A 19,973-nucleotide genomic window follows, 5' to 3' on the forward strand; every position below is an offset into this window, starting at 1 on the left:
AATTGAACATCCAACATTAAAATATATGTAAACAATGGAGTGGCATGTACGTATATGTCACACAAATGCATTAAGAACTTTTAAGATTATTCCTGGACAAGAAATAAAAATGCTCTCATTTAGGCAAAAATTTGGTTGTGCATGCATACAAGAGGATCTTACTACCTGGAGATGTATTTTTGTGTCTGCAAGCAAGAGCTCTTTGATCCTATGGAAAGAAAACTGAACGTGACAAAAATGTCTTGCACTGAGGTTATGTATTTCAGCTTTACATGAAATATTTTATATATAAAACTCTGTTAAGTGATTTTTGTTCATGTTAAAAATCTAAAGAATTCAAAAATAAGGCATTCAATATTTTGAAAAAGTACAGATTTACAAAATATGTATATTCTGTCATGAAAACTTCACACCAACATTATACACTTTGAAAAAAATACAAACAGGATATATTACAAATTTATGTAGCAATAACTTAGGTCATAACATGCAATAAAAAGTACATTAATCAAGGTACACAAGCTTTTAGAGTTTTGAACCTGAAGGGCTTATTTTTGCAAATACATTTGTATGGAAGTCAAATGTGGCACTTGAGAAGTTCTGGTAGCATTTCCTATCGCAAGTTAAATTGTACATGATGATTATGATGATGTCGGTTAGTGAAGTAGTAATTTCTTATGAATCATTCCAGCTCTGTTCAACTATAGCTGAAACTCTTTTTTCATATTCACGTTTGTTTTCCTGATAAAGCTGTGCAGCCTGACTGTTGGCAGGACTATTTGGATTAGGTTCGTCAAGCAGTGACTAAAAGGGGAGGAGGAAACAAACAAACAAAAGAATAAAGATAGAGCAACATTCACTAACTCATCAACAAAATGAAATCGTTCTCACTTAACTAAAGGTCGTTAGATTTGAGCCCTGATCTTATAAATGCTGCATACAGTGTTGCATTAGTCCAGAACTTGGAGATAGTTACACATTAACACAGTATAACTATAACTTCTTCCTTTTTAAAACAAAGTTTTAAGTTACATTATTACTTTAACTTCACAAGAATCATAACCTTTCCTTTAGCATTGTGACACAATTTTTATAGTAACGGAGTAACTCACTAAAAAACATTCCTCTGAGTAGGAGTGAACATTACACAGTTTCTTATGCTGTTCATGCTTATGCTGATACTGTAAAGTAAAGCATTGCTTTTTAATGGTAAACATAATACCAACTAACAATTTGGCAGGGCTTGGAATTATACCATATTTTTCCATGTATAAAATGACACTTTTCTCTAAAACCAGATTAGAGGAAAAATTGAGGGTTGTTTTAGACATGGAAGGAAGCGGAGGCGATGGAGCAGCTGTGCTTGGGCACCTCTCGCGGCTGCCCATTGACTGCTACCACCGCCTCCAAATCGCCTCCACCAGCGCCACTTGCGGGCTCCCTTTGGGCAAGGGACAAGGTGGCGACATGAGCTGGAGGTGAGCCCTGGCACTTGTGCTGGAGGAGGCAAGTGGGCAGCGGCAGCAGGAGGCGGAGGAGCAGCCACGCCGGGTCACCCCTCGTAGCTGTCCATTGACTGTTCCTCCGCCTCCGGCAAGGGTCAAAATTGGGGGTCGTCTTATACATTGGGGGGTTGTATACACGGAAAAATATGGTAATTAATATCTTATACTTTCGTCGCCTTGGATCTATAATATATGTTTATTGGTTTTACTGTTTATAAATTTGTAAACTGCCCAGAGTAGACCTTTGGTCTAGATGGGTGGAATAGAAATCCAAGAAATAAATCAATAATTGTAATAAAATTACTTTTAGGATACCGATTGTGATGTAGCAGATAGAGTGATGGACAAAGACTCATGAGATGTGGCTTCAAATACCCAGTCAGCCATGAAAACTCACTGGGGGCTGACATTGGTAAAGCCATTCTTTCAGTATCCCATCTACCTTGAAAATTCTATTAGGGTCACTGTAAGTTGGTCCTTACTTGGTGGCATATAACAATTACTTCAAATAACTTCCAAGGCTCTACATCAATCGTGCTACGAAGAGTTGGAGATGACTTGACCGGGGTGGGGTGGGGGGAAGAAATATCACAGCTGCTATTCGATTTTATAAGATGAAATCATTAACACAGATGACCTATGGAGCTCCATTTAATATACCAGCTAACTTGACTGTTTTGGAAAGACAACAATCAAAATTTCTAAGAGCTACATTACAGCTTCCTACATGTGCATCAAACTCAGCCATAAGGTTGGAAGCTGGGCTAGTAACTGTTGAGGCCAGGCTATGGATAGCTGCTGTAACATATTGGCTAAAATTGAATCATAATACCTCAGGGCTAGTACATTTGACATTACAAGATTGCTTTGTCCCAACATGGCGGAAAATGCTGAAACGTAAGCTGGAGTATTATGGATTTTCACAACAATGTCTACTGTCTGAATATGATCCAAGCAAAAAATTTGATTAAGCAAAAGATCCTAGATATAGAAAGACAACATGATATAAACAAGGTCAAAGGATTTATTAAAATAAACTCCCTGAATAGACTGCTACCTATGCCGTACTTAAATGATTTAGAGTATCCTGATAATAGAAGGGCTTTCATCTTATTACGCATGGACTTGTTGCCATCTGCGGTGTTGCTGGGAAGGTACGATAATACCCCCTACGAGAGTCGGTTATGTGTATGTGGTGAGGGGACTATAGAAACACTGAGTCATGTTATCCTAGAGTGTAAAATTTATGAGCAGATACGGAAATGGCTCATAAAACCTTGTATGCCTTCTTTGGATGGCAGAGATAGAAAGAAACTCCTTCAGAAGCTTTAGGAAGACAGGAATAAGGAGGTAACAAATAGAGTGGCCAAGTTTGGACGGCTAGCGATAAAATTAAGGGATAGCTGGATGAATGATAATGATAGAATAGGAAGTACTGGAGATATGGTATAGAATATGGAGCTGATTAGAGTCTATATGGTTATCAGATGTACAATCTTACCACTGTTATGTCATTTTGTTGTGCATTTTAATGTATATGTATACAGTCAATTCCTGATGTCCCCTTTTTCTCCTCCCCCCATTGTTTGCCCCCATCTTGTTGAAATATGTTCTATCATGTAAAAACTGTTATATATATATACTTCAATCTATCCTTGTTGCAGTGTTCAGTTCCCACTTGCCTGAAGACATCTATTATAGTGCCAGTCCCCAAGCAGTCAGCTGTGGTATCTCTCAATGATTATAGACCAGTAGCTTTAACATCTGTTGTTATGAAATGTTTTGAGAGATTGGTGCTGGATTACATTAAGGCTAGTCTTCCACCTTCTTTGGACCCATGGCAATTTGCATACAGGAAAAATAGATCTACTGATGATGCTGTGTCCATTGTACTCCATACTGTATTGAGCCACTTAGAACATCAGGGAACTTATGCAAGGCTGTTGTTTGTGGATTATAGCTCTGCTTTTAATACCATTCTACCAAATAGGTTGTTTTTTAAAATGATCAACCTGGGATTACCTCAGGAGATCTGCATGTGGATAAAGGATTTTCTGACAGATAGGCCACAGTCAGTAAGGATGGGATCTCACCATTCTTCTACCCTGGTACTAAGTACAGGAGCTCCCCAGGGCTGTGTGCTAAGTCCCTTCCTCTATTCCCTGTACACACATGATTGCACCCCACTGTATAACACCAATGCAATTATTAAATTCGCGGATGATACGACAGTGGTGGGGCTCATAAATAAGAACAATGAGTCTGCTTATAGAAAGGAAGTAGAAAGGTTGATACTTTGGTGTAAAGATAATAATCTCACACTTAACATCAAAAAAACTAAAGAACTCATAATTGATTTTAGGAGGAAGAGAAATGTACATTTACCACTGTACATAAACGGTGAGGAAGTGGAGAGAGTTGGTAGTTTTAAATTTCTGGGTACTTACATCTCAGAGGACCTCTCATGGACTATAAATGCCAACATGCTAATGAAGAAGGCACAGAAGAGGCTGTATTTCCTGAGAATGCTCGGCAAGTTAAATTTATCTCAGCATTTACTTCTGTCCTACTATCGTAGCACCACTGAGAGTGTCCTAACCTATGGCATTCTGGCATGGTTTGGGAGTAGCTCTGTAGCGGACAAAAAAGCTCTACAGAGAACCATTAAAATTGCCCAGAATATCATCGGGCTCCAGCTACCAACCCTGGATGACATCTTCACATCCCGCTGTCTAAGGAAATCACATAGCATTCTGAGAGACTCTTCCCATCCTGCTTATAACTTTTTTGAACTGTTACCATCTGGCAGAAGATATAGAACAATTAAGACTCGGACCACACGTTTTTTCAATAGTTTTTATCCCAGAGCTATAATTGCAATTAATAATGAGCTTAAAGACCACCAGTAGTGAATAATTAGTTGGACTGTGTTACTTGGCCTGCGGTGTAGATGTTTGTATTTTTAGTGGGGGACTTTCAGTGGGTGGGGAGTGTTTGGGAATTTTATGTGTGTGCATGTGTCTGGTCTCTGGGTGTCTGTGAATTTCGTTGTATGTGTATATACTTACAATGACAATAAATTATTATTATTATTATTGTTGTTGTTGTTGTTGTGTATTTTTATGCTGTAAGCCGCCTAGAGTGGTCTTAACCGACCAGATAGGCGGGATATAAAAATAAAAAATAAAAATATGTTTGTGGTTTTAACGGTTAGCGGATATAATCATTTTTTTATGCTGTGGGAAAACCTCATACCCCATCTGAGGACCCACCTGAAACGACTTGGTTTTTAGAACTGAAATACGGTATGTGTACATTTTAATCCTCTTGTATTATGTTTTTAATTCTGCACTTTGTAGAAAGTATGTATTTGTATCTGTATTTCTTAAACTTGCTAGTTCTGTGGATGTTCAGTTGGCTCCAATCAAGTATATATTTTTATATTTATACCTGTTTTAAATCTGTGGATGTTGGATGACCAAAGGGGTCAAAACAATAAAGTTGTATCTATAAAGCTCTAAATCAATCATTTCTGACAAAAATTACTCCTACTGTATATTATATAGCAGGGATGGCCACTCTGAGGCTCCCAGCTGATGTTGGACTACAACTCTCATCATCCTTCACCACTGGCTATGCTAAGTAGGATTGAAGAACTTGTAGTCCAACAACATCTGGAGAGCCAGCCATTCTTCACAATTACTAGTAATCATGCAGACTAATTGTCCACGCATGGTGTTTTTGTAGCCCAACTCCTAGAATTTCCCCAAGCTGTCTAGGGAATACTGTGTATTGTAGCCAGAAGACATCAACCTGCATATCTCTAATTCAAACTATAGTTCAACATAATACAGTACGCTGCTGAAGATTGGTCAAGAGATTTTCCACCACCTCTGAATTTTTTTTTTTACTCAAGTTACCTGAATTGAGGTTAAAATAGATGAAACATCATATGTTGGACTCCAGCGATTCTGAAGGATATCTAAACATATGCTACCATCTGCATATACTAAAATAAAAGGAAATATTAGAATTAAACCACTGTCATTATATGCTGAGTCAAAGGTACATTCTCCCAAATAATTTATTTTATTTATTTAATTAATTTATACCCCGCCTATCTGGCCTAATAGACCACTCTAGGCGGCTTCCAGTATAGGGTAAACAATAAAATAAAGCAAAAATTACATAAATCATACTATAACACACACAGTACAAGGATAGAGTAGAAAATAAATAAAAGAAGAGCAAACAGAAAAATCAGGTATTAGCTAGAGGGCCTGGATGTATAGCCATGTTTTTAATATAATATAAATAACCCTATTTATATTATTTATGTATTTAATATAATATAAATAACCATATTTAATAGTGTAGATCAGTGATCTCTGCAAAGGAAGAACTCAGCAGGAATGATTTCTAAGTAATTATGGGTGCACTATACAATTCTGCCCTGCTCAGTTCCTGCAAACGCAAGCCTGTGTTTCCTTTAGGGCAGTGGTCCTCAACCTTGGGCCTCCAGATGTTCTTAGACTACAACTCCCAGGAGCCTTCACCACCACCTCTGCTGGCCAGGATTTCTGGGAGTTGAAGTCCAAGAACATCTGGAGGCCCAAGGTTGGGGACCATTGCTTTAGGGAGTCAGTCCATCTCATATTTTGTCTTCTTCTTCTCCTACTGCCTTCCATCTTTTCCAGCATTATTATCTTTTCCAGTGATTAATACAATGAAAGAAAGAAAATCTGCAATAAAGAGAAAATGTACACCCACACAATTACAGCTCTAGCAGCTAAAAGAGCACCAGTGGGTTTTAGAGAATTACAGTGATATAGCAAAAAGGCCACGTGGGCAATGGATATTTCCTGTCCCTTATTCTTTCTGTGCTCTCTGAAAAGCCATCTAAAACAATTTTTAGAAATCAGAAAGCTCTTTATTGATCTCCAGAACAAACACACCCTTTGGATGCATATCTTAACATGGTGAGGGAAACTTGAGTGTGTGAGCCAAGAGAAATGTTGTCAAGACTCGAGACTGTGTGAAGAGACTATACTCCTAGCAGGGTTACCGATGGTGGAATGGTCAGAACTGAGACACCAGACCAAGGTGCATCCATCCTGATTGGGATTAACAGTCATATCAGCAGAATTGACAGATTCATTGGTGATAGGGGCAGAGATGCTCCAAAAGGGCAGCAATTGGGCAGAAGCACAAGGTGACACTGCTAGAGAATCTTTCATGGACAACAACAGTGACCCTCAAGCTAACTCTTGTGCACAGAGAGAGGCGTTGGTAAACCATTTTGGAATATTTTATACCTTGAAAACCCCATGAGGAGACAATTCAGAAAAAAACAGGAAGTAGTGCTGAAGACGAGACTCCTAAGTCAGAAGGCATGATTCAGCGAGGACAAATGACAAGTCATAAAGAGCAATGTTGCTAATGAAGCAACTTGGGATTAAAACTGAAAGACTATCTAGTTGCTGATGTGCCCAGAGGAGCTTCCAATCTTGCACAACGCACATAGTTGAAAAAATGAAGGTTAAAAAAATATCAATCAAGGTAACTTAAAACTATAAAGCAAGAAATAGTTTAAATAAAACAATACTTGGTGTGAATGAACCAATGTAGAGTGGAAAAGGACTCTTTTAATCCAACAATTACAACATGTTTTATTCTGGAAATGATAAATTCAGAAGAAAGTGAGGGGAGATGTAGCACATGCAGTTAGGGATTATAATTAAAATTCTGACAGAATGTCAAACTTTTTGGAGGACTCATCAATATAACCATCATTCAACACTATGCTGTTACTACAGATATTGATGAAGAAATTGAAAACGATCATGCAAATGTATAGAAGGAAACTGATCACACTTCAAAACAAGGTGTGCTGATAACCCAAGGTAAGTAGCATGCAAAAATAGGAAATAAAGGAGAAGCAAACATTGTTAGAGAATTGTGTAAGGGTCGGAAATGAAAAAGGAGAACAACTCATAGAATTTGGTGAAGCCAAAAATCTTTTAATTTTAAGTACATGCTCATGGCAAGTGAAAAGATGAGTGGATATCACCAGATAGTCAATAGAGAAATCAAATAGATTACGTATTCAGAGTAGTTGAGAAGATGGTCAGCCAGAACAAGACCAGGAGCAGACTATGATATACATCATTAATTGCTAATACTGAAAGTTAAAAGTAAAGCTGAAGAGCAATATTAAAAGTACCATAATGCTAAAATATAATTTAAATAACATTTCTAGTGAACTTAAGAGTTGTGTTACTGAATTCAGTTGATTGCAAACCAAAGATCTATGGACCTGCAATAATAGATACCAAGAAAGAATGCAAAAAGACTGCAAAAAGAAGACATGGATATCGGATGCAATTCTTCAAGTGGTTAATGACAGAGGAGAAACAAAAGTAAAAGGTGAGAGAAGAGGATTAGAATCCTAAGTGTAGGGGATAAGTTGGGATAAGAACTAGCAATAATCATTACAAAGAAATAGAAGAGAACAACATAGCAGCATAACAAGATATCTCTTTCCATTAAATCCAAGAAATCAAAAAGAAATCTAAACCTAGATTAGTAATGCTAAAGAGCAACAGGGAACCAAGATGGAAACAATATATATGCAAGGAAAAACTTGCAGTTTGAGAAGATTATAAAATCTTAATAAGAATATGCCTACAACTATGAAAAACAAACTAAGAGCCCACAAACTAGAAACATTCAATATAGATTCCAGTTCACAAGAAAGAAGAAACTTAAGACTTCAGTAACTGTATGACCAAAGCATTAATTTCCTATGCTCAAGATTTTGCAACAGGACTTTTGCCCTTTATGGGGCAAGAAACAGCAGATGTTCAAGCTGGATTTAGAAGAAGGAGAGGCAGCATACATTGTATTGAAGACGTACGCTGGCTATTGGAAAATATCAAAGAATTTCAGAAGAAAATCACTCTGTGCTTTATAGATTGTAGCAAAGTTTTTTACTAGGTGGATCATGAAATCCAAGGGTTTTTCTTTTTTTTTTTTTTTAAAAAGTGCTCTAACATTTAATTGTCTGGGTGTGTAACCTATATTCTGGTCAAGAATCTACAGTTAAAACAGAATACAGAGAAACTGAGTACTTTTCCTTATGCAAGGCTGTCAGACAAGGGTGGGTTTTATTTTACCATCCGTCAGTCTGCATGCAGAATACATATTATGGCTAGAATAGATTCAGATGGAGGACTGAAAATGCTGGAAGAAAAATTAACATGCAGATGATACCATATTTCTAGCATAAAGCAGCAATCACTTGAAACAACTACTGATGAAGATAATGTAGGAGTGCAGTTGACCATTATGAAGACAAAAATCATGACTACAGAGGAATTACAAAACTCTTAAGGTTCAGAAGAAGAAATCAAAATAGCTTATTTTCAACACCTTGGTTCAGTCATTAATCCAAATGAACTATGCAACCATGTAATCAGGAGAAGGCTGAGATTTGGAAGTGAGGCTATGAAGGATTTAGAAAAGATCCTCAAGTATAATTGCATGTTGTAGAGATCAAGGCCAAGATCATCTATAGTATGGTATTCCCAATAACTATGTATTGATTCTAAAGCTAGGTAGTGAAAAAAGCTGACAAAAAAATTGATTCTTTCAAAATGTGTTATTGGAGAGGAGCTTTGCAAATACCCTGGATCAGCAGAGAGACAAATAAGTGAGAGCTGGTTCAAATCAATCCTGAACTGCCTTTAAAAGCAAAACTGATGTTATCATATTCTGGGCACATCATGAGAAGACAAGACTCACTGGAAAAGACAATAACGTTGGGAAAAGTTGAAGGTAGTAGGAAAAGAAGAAGACCAAACATGAAATACAGTGACTCAATAATGGAAGTTATGGCCTTAACTTTGCAAGGCCTGAGTAGGGCTATTAATTACAGGAGCTTTTGGAGGTCACTCATTCATATAAGCCCCCCTAAGCCTGAAGCAATTTAACAACACAGAACAAAAAACAGTTGGCTATTTATAACCATAACATTAATTTCTTTCTATATTGGCAATTGCATTTTTGACATGAAGTTTTGATGTTCTGAACCATATGATTTTGATTAGAACCATTGGCTGAAATCTTGTTCCTTAGCTTATGTTGCACGAGAGTGGACCCACAGAATCAGTTTGGATTTGGCAAGTCTACTCCTCTGTGAGTTCTATGGATTCAAATTGGCCTGCTCTAGTTAAGACTTACTACCTAGTGCTTACTATACAGAAAGCAACAGGATTTCAGCTATTATCTTAGAAACATAATTTTAAACATGTATGTCTTATGCTGGCTGAGATCCAACCTCAAACTAGTCTCTGAACACTAGTTCAACATAGCCTTTTAAAAGTTAAGATGTTTTTGAACATTTACTCACTTTTAATTATTTAATCATATTTTAATTAGCGTATAGTTCAATTGTTTTTTAATGTTTAACTTACGTTTTTAATTCTATTTTTTTATATTGTGAATATTGTTAGAAGCTATTGTGCCAGTGGATTCACCCTCCCATGTACTAACCCCTGTATCTTTATCCAAGGTATTAGGTGCCCTAGGGACTTTTTGAGGAAGGGCAGAAAAAATAAATAAACACAAATAAACAAACATGAAGGTTTTTTGCAGGCTTGTAAACAAACAAACACATCCATATAAAGTTTTTTGGTGATTCTTTCCCCCCCAGGCTTGTAAGTCTTTCAGGATAGTGTGAAGGTGTAGAGGATAGAAGTGTGCCGTCCGCAGAAAGGAAAGTGGAAAGCAATGACGGAGAAAAGGATCAACCACGTAGCAGTGAAAGTGGAGAAGAAAAGGGAAAGGAGAGGACAGCGGAAGAGGGGGAGGGGAAGGTAGAGGTATGCTTAGCTGAAGGGGAGTGGGAGGAGTCGAGGGTGATAGTTGAGGAGGAGTATAAGGATAAGGAGGGGGTGGTGTGGTTCAGTTCGGTGGTAGAGGCGTACGAGAGAAAGAAGCGGGAGGAAAGACGAAGGGCTTTTGAAAGGGTCCGCACCCAAGGGCTTCTTAGAGATTTCCCAAACTTGAAAGTGGGCGGCCTTTTGCCCGATCCTCCTGCAGTTAAAGGGACTTCTCCGTATGTCGCCGTGAAAGAGTGGAACGTGATCGTGGCATCGAGAGAGGAGGAATTGCGAAGAGAGCGTGAGTGGAAGACTGAGCCGTTTGATGAGGGTCCTGACGAGAGGGGGTGGATTAGACACCGATGTTGTGGGACAATCTGTGCGATCAGGAGCCTCCCACCCCCTCGTCAGGAGCCCAAGGGGCTTCATGGGGTCCAGCGCCGTTGACACCCTGGGACTTTAACCACAGTTTAAACAATGTTGATTCGGGCTTGTTGCCCAGTTTGAAACCGTTTGAATCGTTCAAGGATGTGCTGGGAGGAGTTGGAGAAATTAAAGTCTCTACTGTTAAAGTTATAAAGACTCAGCCTTTAATATTTCCCGCCGAAATGGAGGGGCCGCCTGATGGAAGAGACAAACCTTCTTACAGATAGTTATCTCCCTTGAAGATTATCTTTAGGAAATATGGATGTGACATATCACTTTATGCAAAGTTTTTATATCTATACCACTATGAACACTTACCATTGGGATGAAACATTTTTGATAAAAACCTAACAGTGGGAGGTTTATTTGGATACTCTTCAGAAAATTCTATTACTAGCTTAAAGGTACCTGCACAAAGAAAGCAGGAGGGAGGGGACAGAAAAAAGGTAAATCATATTGATGCAATGATTGCTGACAATCCAAACAGGCAAGTTTCTTTCTTTAATACATTTGTATCTTACTTCAATTTTAAGGCAGTTTAGGGAGATATTATAAATGCATTTTAAACATTGAAAAAAGCAGCAAAATAATAACTCCCCCCCCCCCCAAGAAGATGTTATGATGTTCATCCCAGTTTGGTACTCTAAAAATAATGCTAGACTGAGTACTTATTTTTATTTCAACTGTTAATAAAAAATTGGTGTACACAACTATGAATAGATAATTGCATCAGCAGCCTGTTAGTCTCGCAGCAGACCACTCAAGAGAACACAGAATAGAACCTACAGTATTGTGGCTCTCAAAGGCCCAGGAAATAGGCCACTTAATCACATGTACTCCTGTGGAGTTTGCACAGACTGAGAACATTTGTGTGACCAAAAAACCCCCCAACAACACAATTAAGTAGAGTACATAACAACTTTCTGGTTAATCCTTTTAGCAGGGCAATGTACGATTGATGAATTACTGCACTTTCAGTCAGCTGTGACAAACTGTTCCTTAACTGCTTCTTTATATATTATGCACTTCTTGCACTCAAAGTATTTTTGACATCTGTGCTTGAGATAATGCAAAAGTTTCCCCCCTTCCTCTTGCCTAGACAAATGAATCTATAAATGCAGTTCATGTTACAACCCTTTGCGGCTATTCCATTTGAATGCAACCAGGGAAGAGCTTAGTACCTGCCCCACTTTTCTTGCATTTCCACCATGCTCTCCAAGTGGAAGGGGCTTTTCTGAAGAGGAGAGTCTTCACTACCACCTCTGCTGGCCAGGATTTCTGGGAGTTTAAGGCCAAGAACATCTGGAGGCCCAAGATTGGGGACCACTACTCTACAAGACATAGAACCCTGCTTATAGGCAGATGGGGGGGCTAACAGACTCCCTCTCCTGTGGGTAGGCAAAGAAACCACCCCCAAAAGGGGTTGTAATGTGAAATACATATGTCGCCCTTCTCTATGAGAAAAGAGAATACCAGAATTTTTTGTTTTCTAATAGAAGGAGGTCAATTTGTAACAGAAAGGAAGAAAGAGACTGGTCAGAACAATATACCAAACCCCAGGTTTTAATAAAGCTCTTCCTTAAAACCATACACAGAAATAGATTTTTCCCCCTTGACAAAATCTTTCTTGAGATTCTTTTTCCAAACAATTGGGCCTTCTTTTCACAAGACAAGCTAAAAATGTTTTTGTTCTTGGTGAGGAAGACTTTAGAATTCATTGTCTTGCAATTCTCTTGCAAAGCAGCCTTAAACATCACCGCCATCACTTTTCAGTCACAACTGACAAGAGTACACAAGACTGACCCTGGCTGAATGTGCTGCTATGATTGGGAAATTTGCTTTAGTGCCATTTAGTTTATTCTATTTGTTATTTGTGGTTTAATTTATTGCTGTTTGTATGTTCACACTGGTTCTTAGCTGTTTGTAAGCTGCCCAGAATTGTGCTTCAGCGCTAATGGGGCAGGATAGAAAGTAAAGTGATTAATAAGTAAACAAACAAACAAAAAGATTGCAAGTCTCAGGTCATTCACAAAGCATTTTGGGTGTGAACCCAGATTGTTACTAATGTATGAAGGCATTAATGACTGAGTTTGCTGAAAACAATTATATTTTTGTCTTAAATAAGATCCATTCCAGTGTACTATGTGTACAAATCTTTAAAACACACATAAGTGTCGCAAAAGTTTTCAGCTGGTAATGAAATACATTTACTATTTTTTTAAAAAGCCATTCTACAAGACACAGCAATGTGAGAAACACATTTGTTTAAGTGACTGCTGTTAATATTCTTGCAGTTTCCAGTGGTTATCTTCACTAAGACAATTACATAAAGGCAAGTTCAAGGGAATTTCTATTATTTATTTATTTATTTATTTATTTATTTATTTATTTATTTATTTATTTATTTATACATACATACATACATACATACATACATACCCCACCCCTCTAGACAGAGTCTACTCAGGGCGGCTTACAAAGAAAAATAAAACATTATAAAAATTTCTGGTTTTTAATTTCCAAGTACTGTATCAAAAGATTAATTGTGCTCATGTCCTAAAGATTAAACCAGACACAGCCAAGAAAACACAAGTATGTTGTCATGATGTATGAGACGCAAAAAAAAAAAAAAAAAAAAAAAAAAAAAAAAAAAAAAACCTGCTTAAAACACTCCTCTGTTGAGGTGATTCTACTGAATACAACAAATTTTGAGACTGCAGGTCTTGTTCTATGTCTAATTCTTCAGCATAAATGTTATTGTCTCCTTTCTCCTCTCTGCTTATATATATATATATATCTCAGTTACCACAGATCTGGAAGACATCCAAGCTGGCCATCGAGTTATGTTCCCTGTCTGAGTGCCCTGATGAGGATTGTAGTTGAGATCCAAGGAGGTACTTCAGGCGGTACCCAAGACTGGCATGAACACTAGGAATTTTGAGTGGAGGAAGGCACAGCTCCTCATATTTCCTAAACTAATGTGCCAGGATGCCACTGACAAAATAGTTCTATTTAAGATATGCAAGCCAAAAGCTTCTTTGGACATAAACTGCTGGTTGTGTTGCTTTTTACAGTCTCAGTGTTGGCCAAGATGTCATTATTACTGGAGAAGGGAAGCCCTGGGAAGAACAGAAGGATCTTCTTGAACCACATCAAGAATCCTTGGCCTGCAATTAGCCATACACAGCCCCATCTAAATCAGTGCAGAAGTACTGATTCATGATTTAATTTATGTTTTACTATCGTTTTCTAAAGTACAGTGGTGCCTCGCATAGCGAACGCTTCGCTATGCGATGAATCCGCACAACGATGGGTCCTGGGCCATCGCTGGAGCGTTCGCTCAGCGATGGCCCCTATGGGCTTTTTTCGCTATGCGATGATCGCGCGGACGCGATCAAAGCATAGCGAACAGCTGATCGGCGGTTCCAAAATGGCTGCCGCTAAAACAAAATGGCGACTGCTGTTTTGCCTCGCTAACAAGGCATCCAAATGGCCGCCACAATGGAGAAAACTCACAGAACGGTGAGTTTTAAGTCCATAGGAACGTATTAAATCAGTTTTAATACGTTCCTATGGACTTTTTTGTTTCACTTAACGATGGATTCGCTGAGCGACGGTTAATCCGGAACGGATTAACCTCGCTAAGCGAGGCACCACTGTATTTATACCAACATTTGAATCTACTTTCCTGTAGATGTTAGAAGAGTGGCTCTTCAAATGTTTATTGCTGGAATGGGGGGTGGGAGGGACATGAGGCTTGCTAGATGCTGCCAGACTGCAGTCCCCTCTATCCCAGCCAGAATAGCCAATGGTATAGGATGATAGGAGTTGCTTTCTGAGACATTCTGAGGACAACTTTCCCCATGCCTCATCTATACTGCAGCGAAGCAGGGCTGTTTATACACACAATGCAAAAACATAATATATTATAGATAGCTCTTGGGCTGCCATTTCCTGTCTTTTATGCATAGTTACAGTAGTTGGAATGTTATTTAAAAAACAACAATCATAACAACTGCAGCTAATGCAGGCTAATACAACACTCTGTTTCTGTGTTCAGAAAACCAGCAAACAGCAAAAAGGTGAAAGTTAAAGAACTCACCATCTTCAAATGGAGTACCTTCTGGCCTGCAAACAAACAAACAAAATTATAGAATAAAACATTCTTTAATGTAGTGAACAAAATGTGACTCATCCTTACAGCTGATTTGGTACAATTCAGATTTCCATAAAATGATGGCAAATATTACTAAAAACTGATCTGATTTGGAATCTAAAGATTTCAGTGCATCTGCTTCCAGGGAGATTTGCTCCCAGAGTCTGACACTCTTATGGTCACTGCATTTTCAGACAAAATGCCGAGAATTATGGACATACTTAGATGGCAGACTTGTGATCTCAATAAAAATTCCACATGTAGTTAACAATGCTTTTAAAAGAGAAAAGAAGCCATGACACCCCACATTGTATTGTCATATGAATGACTCTGGGCTCTCATGCACTTCCTGATCTGTATTCAGTTGTTTCACTCTTCATATTTAGGATTTGTTGACATCTTACAAAGATTAAGTTACCTAGAATATACAAATCTTTATAAAAGAAAACTTTTACACTTACCCAAAAATAACAGCATTCCATTGCATTATATTATTCTCTGATGGTGCGCCACTGACCCCCACAGGTGGGTCTTCTTGTAATCTTAAAAAAAGAACACAACAAAACAAAAACATAGACATAAAAATCCACAATATGCCATACATTAACTGTTCTGTGTGACAATGATCAGAATCCTGTCAGTAAACCAGTACTATACCAACTCACTTTTCAAGGATAGAGATTGCTACCACTGAAAATGTAGACTGCATAAGGATTCTGTTTGATTTAGAAAGATGTTAGTGAGGATTCAGACCAGTGAGAATTATACAGAATCTATAAAGCTATCACCTGGAAGGCCCATCTGTTTGAAACATGCACATAAATTATTAAAAGAGGTACAGATAGAAGGAGAGATTTTAACACTTGTACTGTAATGCTACTTGTGCTGCAATACGGTGAGACTGCACTGTTCTATTTTGGTTGGTGGAACAGTCTGACTTCAGTGTGTGCTGTGCCATCCCATTTCAACCCACTCCCATATGTTACCCTGCTCCAAAAGCCTCTCGTTTATTTTTGCCTTCACATGGGCAGGAGGCATCTTACTTTTCTACGTCATTCAATCCCTCAAACTGGATTATTCCCAGGATATCTCTTACAGAAAAGCTGACTAGACAGCGTGAAGTCTTCCCTCGTGGCAAATCCGACCTCTGTAACCTTACTTCAGGGAGCACGCGAGTCTCCCTTCCGATTCTTGTGAGACAGTTTTGTCACAATTATGCACCAGTATTCTCACTGTACCACGGGTGACGTTCATTATCATGTCTGTTAAACTGAAGAGTTTGTAGCAGTTTGTGAAGGAAAATGGGAGGTTTGTTTAAGACTGAATAAGTAGTTACTCCTCAGTAGCTGATAACATTAAATAGTTATACTGTAGATAGCTTTGTTTTGTTGAGGTGTTTTTTTTTTGATAGAAACCATGTAGAACAGTGTAGGAGGAGGTATAACAGCCAAAGAACTACCCTGTGCTGTCAGCCTGAAGTTCCTAGCTCTTATATTTTGGCCTTTGTTTACACAGCTTTGTAACACAACTCTCTAGAAGCATGCTCAGTTCAAGCAATTTAATGTCAACAGCACAGGCTACCCAAACCTTGGCTGGAGAGCCAAACAACGTGACATGATAGCTAGCTTGCATGCCAGCAACCTGGCCTAAGCATTAAGCCCATGTGTAATTCAAAGATAGCATTTAATCTTAAAGTTTTAGGAATATCATGCTGTAAAAGCCTTTAGCCGTCAATATTTTCCAGCCCAAAGTGGCATGCAGAGTTAATCAAAGATCAGAGGACAATTGGATGCTCTTATAATCGCTGTAACCAAAAGGTGACTTCTTCCAACAATGTGAGATGTTTTGAGAAAACAATATGTTATGTTTGAAATATTAAAAATGCCTCACACAAACTAAATTCTTTGCTCAATTAATCTATCTGGAACAGCAATTTCCAAATTCAGAACTCCTCATGTTCTTGAACAACAGCTCCCAAAAGCCCTAGGTATGGTACCGATAGTCATGACTTCATGGTATTATAATCCCAGAACATCTATGGCACCAAGTGTAGAAATCTCTGATCTATTCTAAAGCATTCCATTTTGAGATTGATGTTACTAAGTATCTTCCCATGAAGTTTTTACAGTCTCTCAGTTTTACAAGTACAGTACTATTATTCAAGGACTGTCTCTCAGTTTATAGGAGGGGTGGGGAATGCCTAGTGAGTCCTTCAGAATACACTCCCTATAATCCCACAATGGTGGGGCTGATATAAGGGCCACAGCTCTCCATCCTTGCTTTATAGAGAAAGGATGTTTCATTCCATTCCTCGGAGGAACCGTCTTTGCAAATGAAATCTAGAAAATTATGCAGTGGACATCCTAGCTAAAAACTGTACAAGTTCTTTTTTCTCAGTTTTCAAAACATCATAAACACCACCCATAGTCATTTGGCACTTGGGAGAAGAATACGATTTTTAATGTTTTTACCTTTTCAGTGTTCCCATACTCACTGCAAAGTGTCTTAGGGAAAATGTTAAAATATAAAGCCAAAATAGAAAATCTAAAAGTTGTAGCTGGATCAAAACATTTATTAAAAGCAAGTGGGCAGTATTCAGACCTAGATGCCAAGAGTAAATTCACCTTGAATGATAGATATGTAAGGATATCTAATGTTGAAATTAATTTCCATACATAGATGTCAGAATAAGTCTCAGTGGTTTGTGTTCCAACAATAACAAAAAACTGTTTGGGATGACAGCTTTTGACAAATGCTGCTCTTTTGCATATAGGCACTGTGCTACTGAAAATCATAACAGTACCAACCCATTCTGTTGTGTTGACATAACCACATTGGCCATACTGGGATAACACAACTACTTGAAATCATGTGCTAAGTCAGCAATCCTGGCATTCCATTCTATAGTATTTGCCAATTCATTCAGCTGGTCCTGTCAATTTCAGGCTAAAGCAAAGTTTAGAATCCTACAGCAGAACCTCCTGACTACTGTACTCAATTAGCACTCCATGGAACTTTTACTGTATTAAAGTGGCAACCTAGATCTTTCAAAGTGTTTAGATGATAAACTGTAATTTTGTAGAAGCTGTACAGGTTTTGCTGTGGAATCCATTTACCACAAAATATATTTTGGATGGAATATCTTTCTTGGCAGCCTGCCTGAGGCAAGACAATGTTTTTTATTTTGCCAGCTTCAGCAGAACCTCCACAGATGCCTCCAGATGTCAGTAAAAGCGAAGAAGCCAAGAATGATGAGAGGAGGGAGGCTCTAAACAAACAAGGAAACACTGCAAATATCTTGAACAGGAGACACATCAAAACAGCTTCCTTGTTAGTATTAACCTTTTCTATATACACTACCATGCCTGACGTAATATTTCTGACAGATTTTCCACAACTGCTGAAAAAGTAGCTACCCACAGAAGCATAAAGCATTGTTTTATTTTCTCCACTATTTTCTCAACTTCCCACTGACTTTCACACCCTCCAATCCACTTCTCAAAGCTTTCATTCTCAAAACCAAATTAGTTACACCAATTTGCTTTACATGTGCAGAAGACAGAGTAAACTGAATTCCAAATACCCTGAAATTCTACTCCGGAGCAGCTACATGAGAGATTAAAAGATTCAGCACAGTTAAGGGAAGAGGAGGACACACACCAGATTGGAAGGAGTTTTGTTTCCAGTTGCATGGGCAACCTGACAATGACTTCTTTGAACACCCACTGGCAAGATGCTTTGAGATCAGCGGATGGAGGCTACTGTAAGTAAAACTCCACTCAACTAAAGTTTGAACTTTACACAAAGCTGTGACCCACTGTTTCCTGTTGTTTAAATAAGCAGACAAAAACATTAGCAGCAACTTCTATAAAGTTGACTGTGTCTTTTATGTAACACCTTCAGTTCTCTACCCTAGGCTCCTATAAGGAAGGAAATGTGCATTTAATCTTCTAAGACAGCAAAGGTCACCTATGCCAGGAAGGGGGGGGGGAGGAGAGATCAGTTTATTAAACCAGGTATCTGACCTTTCTTTTCAAACAATGTTCATCTAATAGGTTATAAAACTGGCACCCCTGATCATTCTGTACAGCCAGAGGCGTTCAGTCATCTACACCTCTGACTGGCCAACCCGGTCCATTTTGATTCAACTCACATTATCTTAGCAAGATAGGAAATACCCAAGGGGCGGGGGTGATGGTGGTCAAACCTGATAGACAGGTGAGCCTTCAGGAACCTGTGTCCAAAAAGTGGACCGTGATCATTTCTCGGGTGGGGCGGTGGGGGGGGGTGGAGGAGGAAAGAAACCCGTGGGTGGGTGGGTGGACACAAACTCTTGGAAGTCTTTTGTTTCTAGCCTAATCCTCCTCCTTCCAGAGGCACCTTGATTTCTTCCTCCCTAACGGGGAGTGTGGGGTTTGGGAAAGAAAGTAGAAAGCCGAACTCCAAGGATGGAAAAACAGAAGACCATTGGGAAACGGTGGGAGGGGGGAAATGCGGGGGGGGGGGAGAATCCCTTGCACTCTTTGTCCTACCAATTTTGGGGGTGAAGAGAGGGGAGAGAGGAAATCCAGATGGCCTCTTTTCTTTTCCTTCACACCAGAAGAAAGCCTTCCCCCCTCTTTCTGCCAAGTAGAAAGGAAAGAAAGAGTCCCCCTCCAAGGAAAGGAGGATCGATCCCACCTTGGACTCTAAAGCTGGGGGTAAGGGGGGGGTGCGTGCTAGTCCTGCGAGCGGGCGGGCAGGCAGGCAGCTACTTTTGGGGAAACGAAGGCAGGGAGCCACTTACCTCTTGAAATCCCTCATTAACCTCCGCCTGGCTGGAGTGGACATGATCCTCCCGTTCCCCTGACGTCAAACGCAGCCCCCCCTGTGCCCACCTAAAAGCCTCGGTACCGCTGGCAGCGCGGACGTCTCCTTTGCCGGCAGCTGCCCCTGCCGCCTCCGCCGCCTCCGCCGCCTCCACCTGCCCTTCCCCGGCGGCTGCTTCACAAACAACTCCGCAAT

The 19,973-nt window shown here is 39.1% G+C and overlaps 2 protein-coding genes and 1 long non-coding RNA gene across 3 annotated transcripts in view; 2 read left to right on the forward strand and 1 right to left on the reverse strand.

Moving 5' to 3' along the window:
* Positions 1 to 240: 240 nt before the first annotated feature.
* UBE2B (ubiquitin conjugating enzyme E2 B) lies at positions 241 to 19,934 on the reverse strand. Its single transcript, XM_020794434.3, has 6 exons — positions 19,756 to 19,934; positions 15,431 to 15,511; positions 14,916 to 14,941; positions 11,132 to 11,221; positions 5,426 to 5,514; positions 241 to 804 (listed from the first exon to the last, which is right to left on the reverse strand). The coding sequence occupies exons 1-6, from the start codon at positions 19,797 to 19,799 to the stop codon at positions 676 to 678; spliced, it is 459 nt and encodes a 152-aa protein (XP_020650093.1). The 5' UTR covers positions 19,800 to 19,934; the 3' UTR covers positions 241 to 675.
* LOC144586825 (uncharacterized) lies at positions 5,509 to 8,007 on the forward strand. Its single transcript, XR_013541878.1, has 2 exons — positions 5,509 to 6,002; positions 6,147 to 8,007. It is a non-coding gene; the product is annotated as an uncharacterized LOC144586825 (long non-coding RNA).
* CDKL3 (cyclin dependent kinase like 3) overlaps positions 18,648 to 19,973 on the forward strand; it is a 34,195-nt gene continuing 32,869 nt past the window's right edge. Inside the window, exon 1 of the transcript XR_012083697.2 lies at positions 18,648 to 18,732. The gene's annotated coding sequence lies outside the window, so the exon portion shown is untranslated. The remainder of the gene's footprint in view (positions 18,733 to 19,973) is intronic.

Source organism: Pogona vitticeps, chromosome 2 (genome assembly GCF_051106095.1).
Source record: "Pogona vitticeps strain Pit_001003342236 chromosome 2, PviZW2.1, whole genome shotgun sequence".
In the NCBI taxonomy this organism is placed as follows: Eukaryota; Metazoa; Chordata; class Lepidosauria; order Squamata; family Agamidae; genus Pogona; species Pogona vitticeps.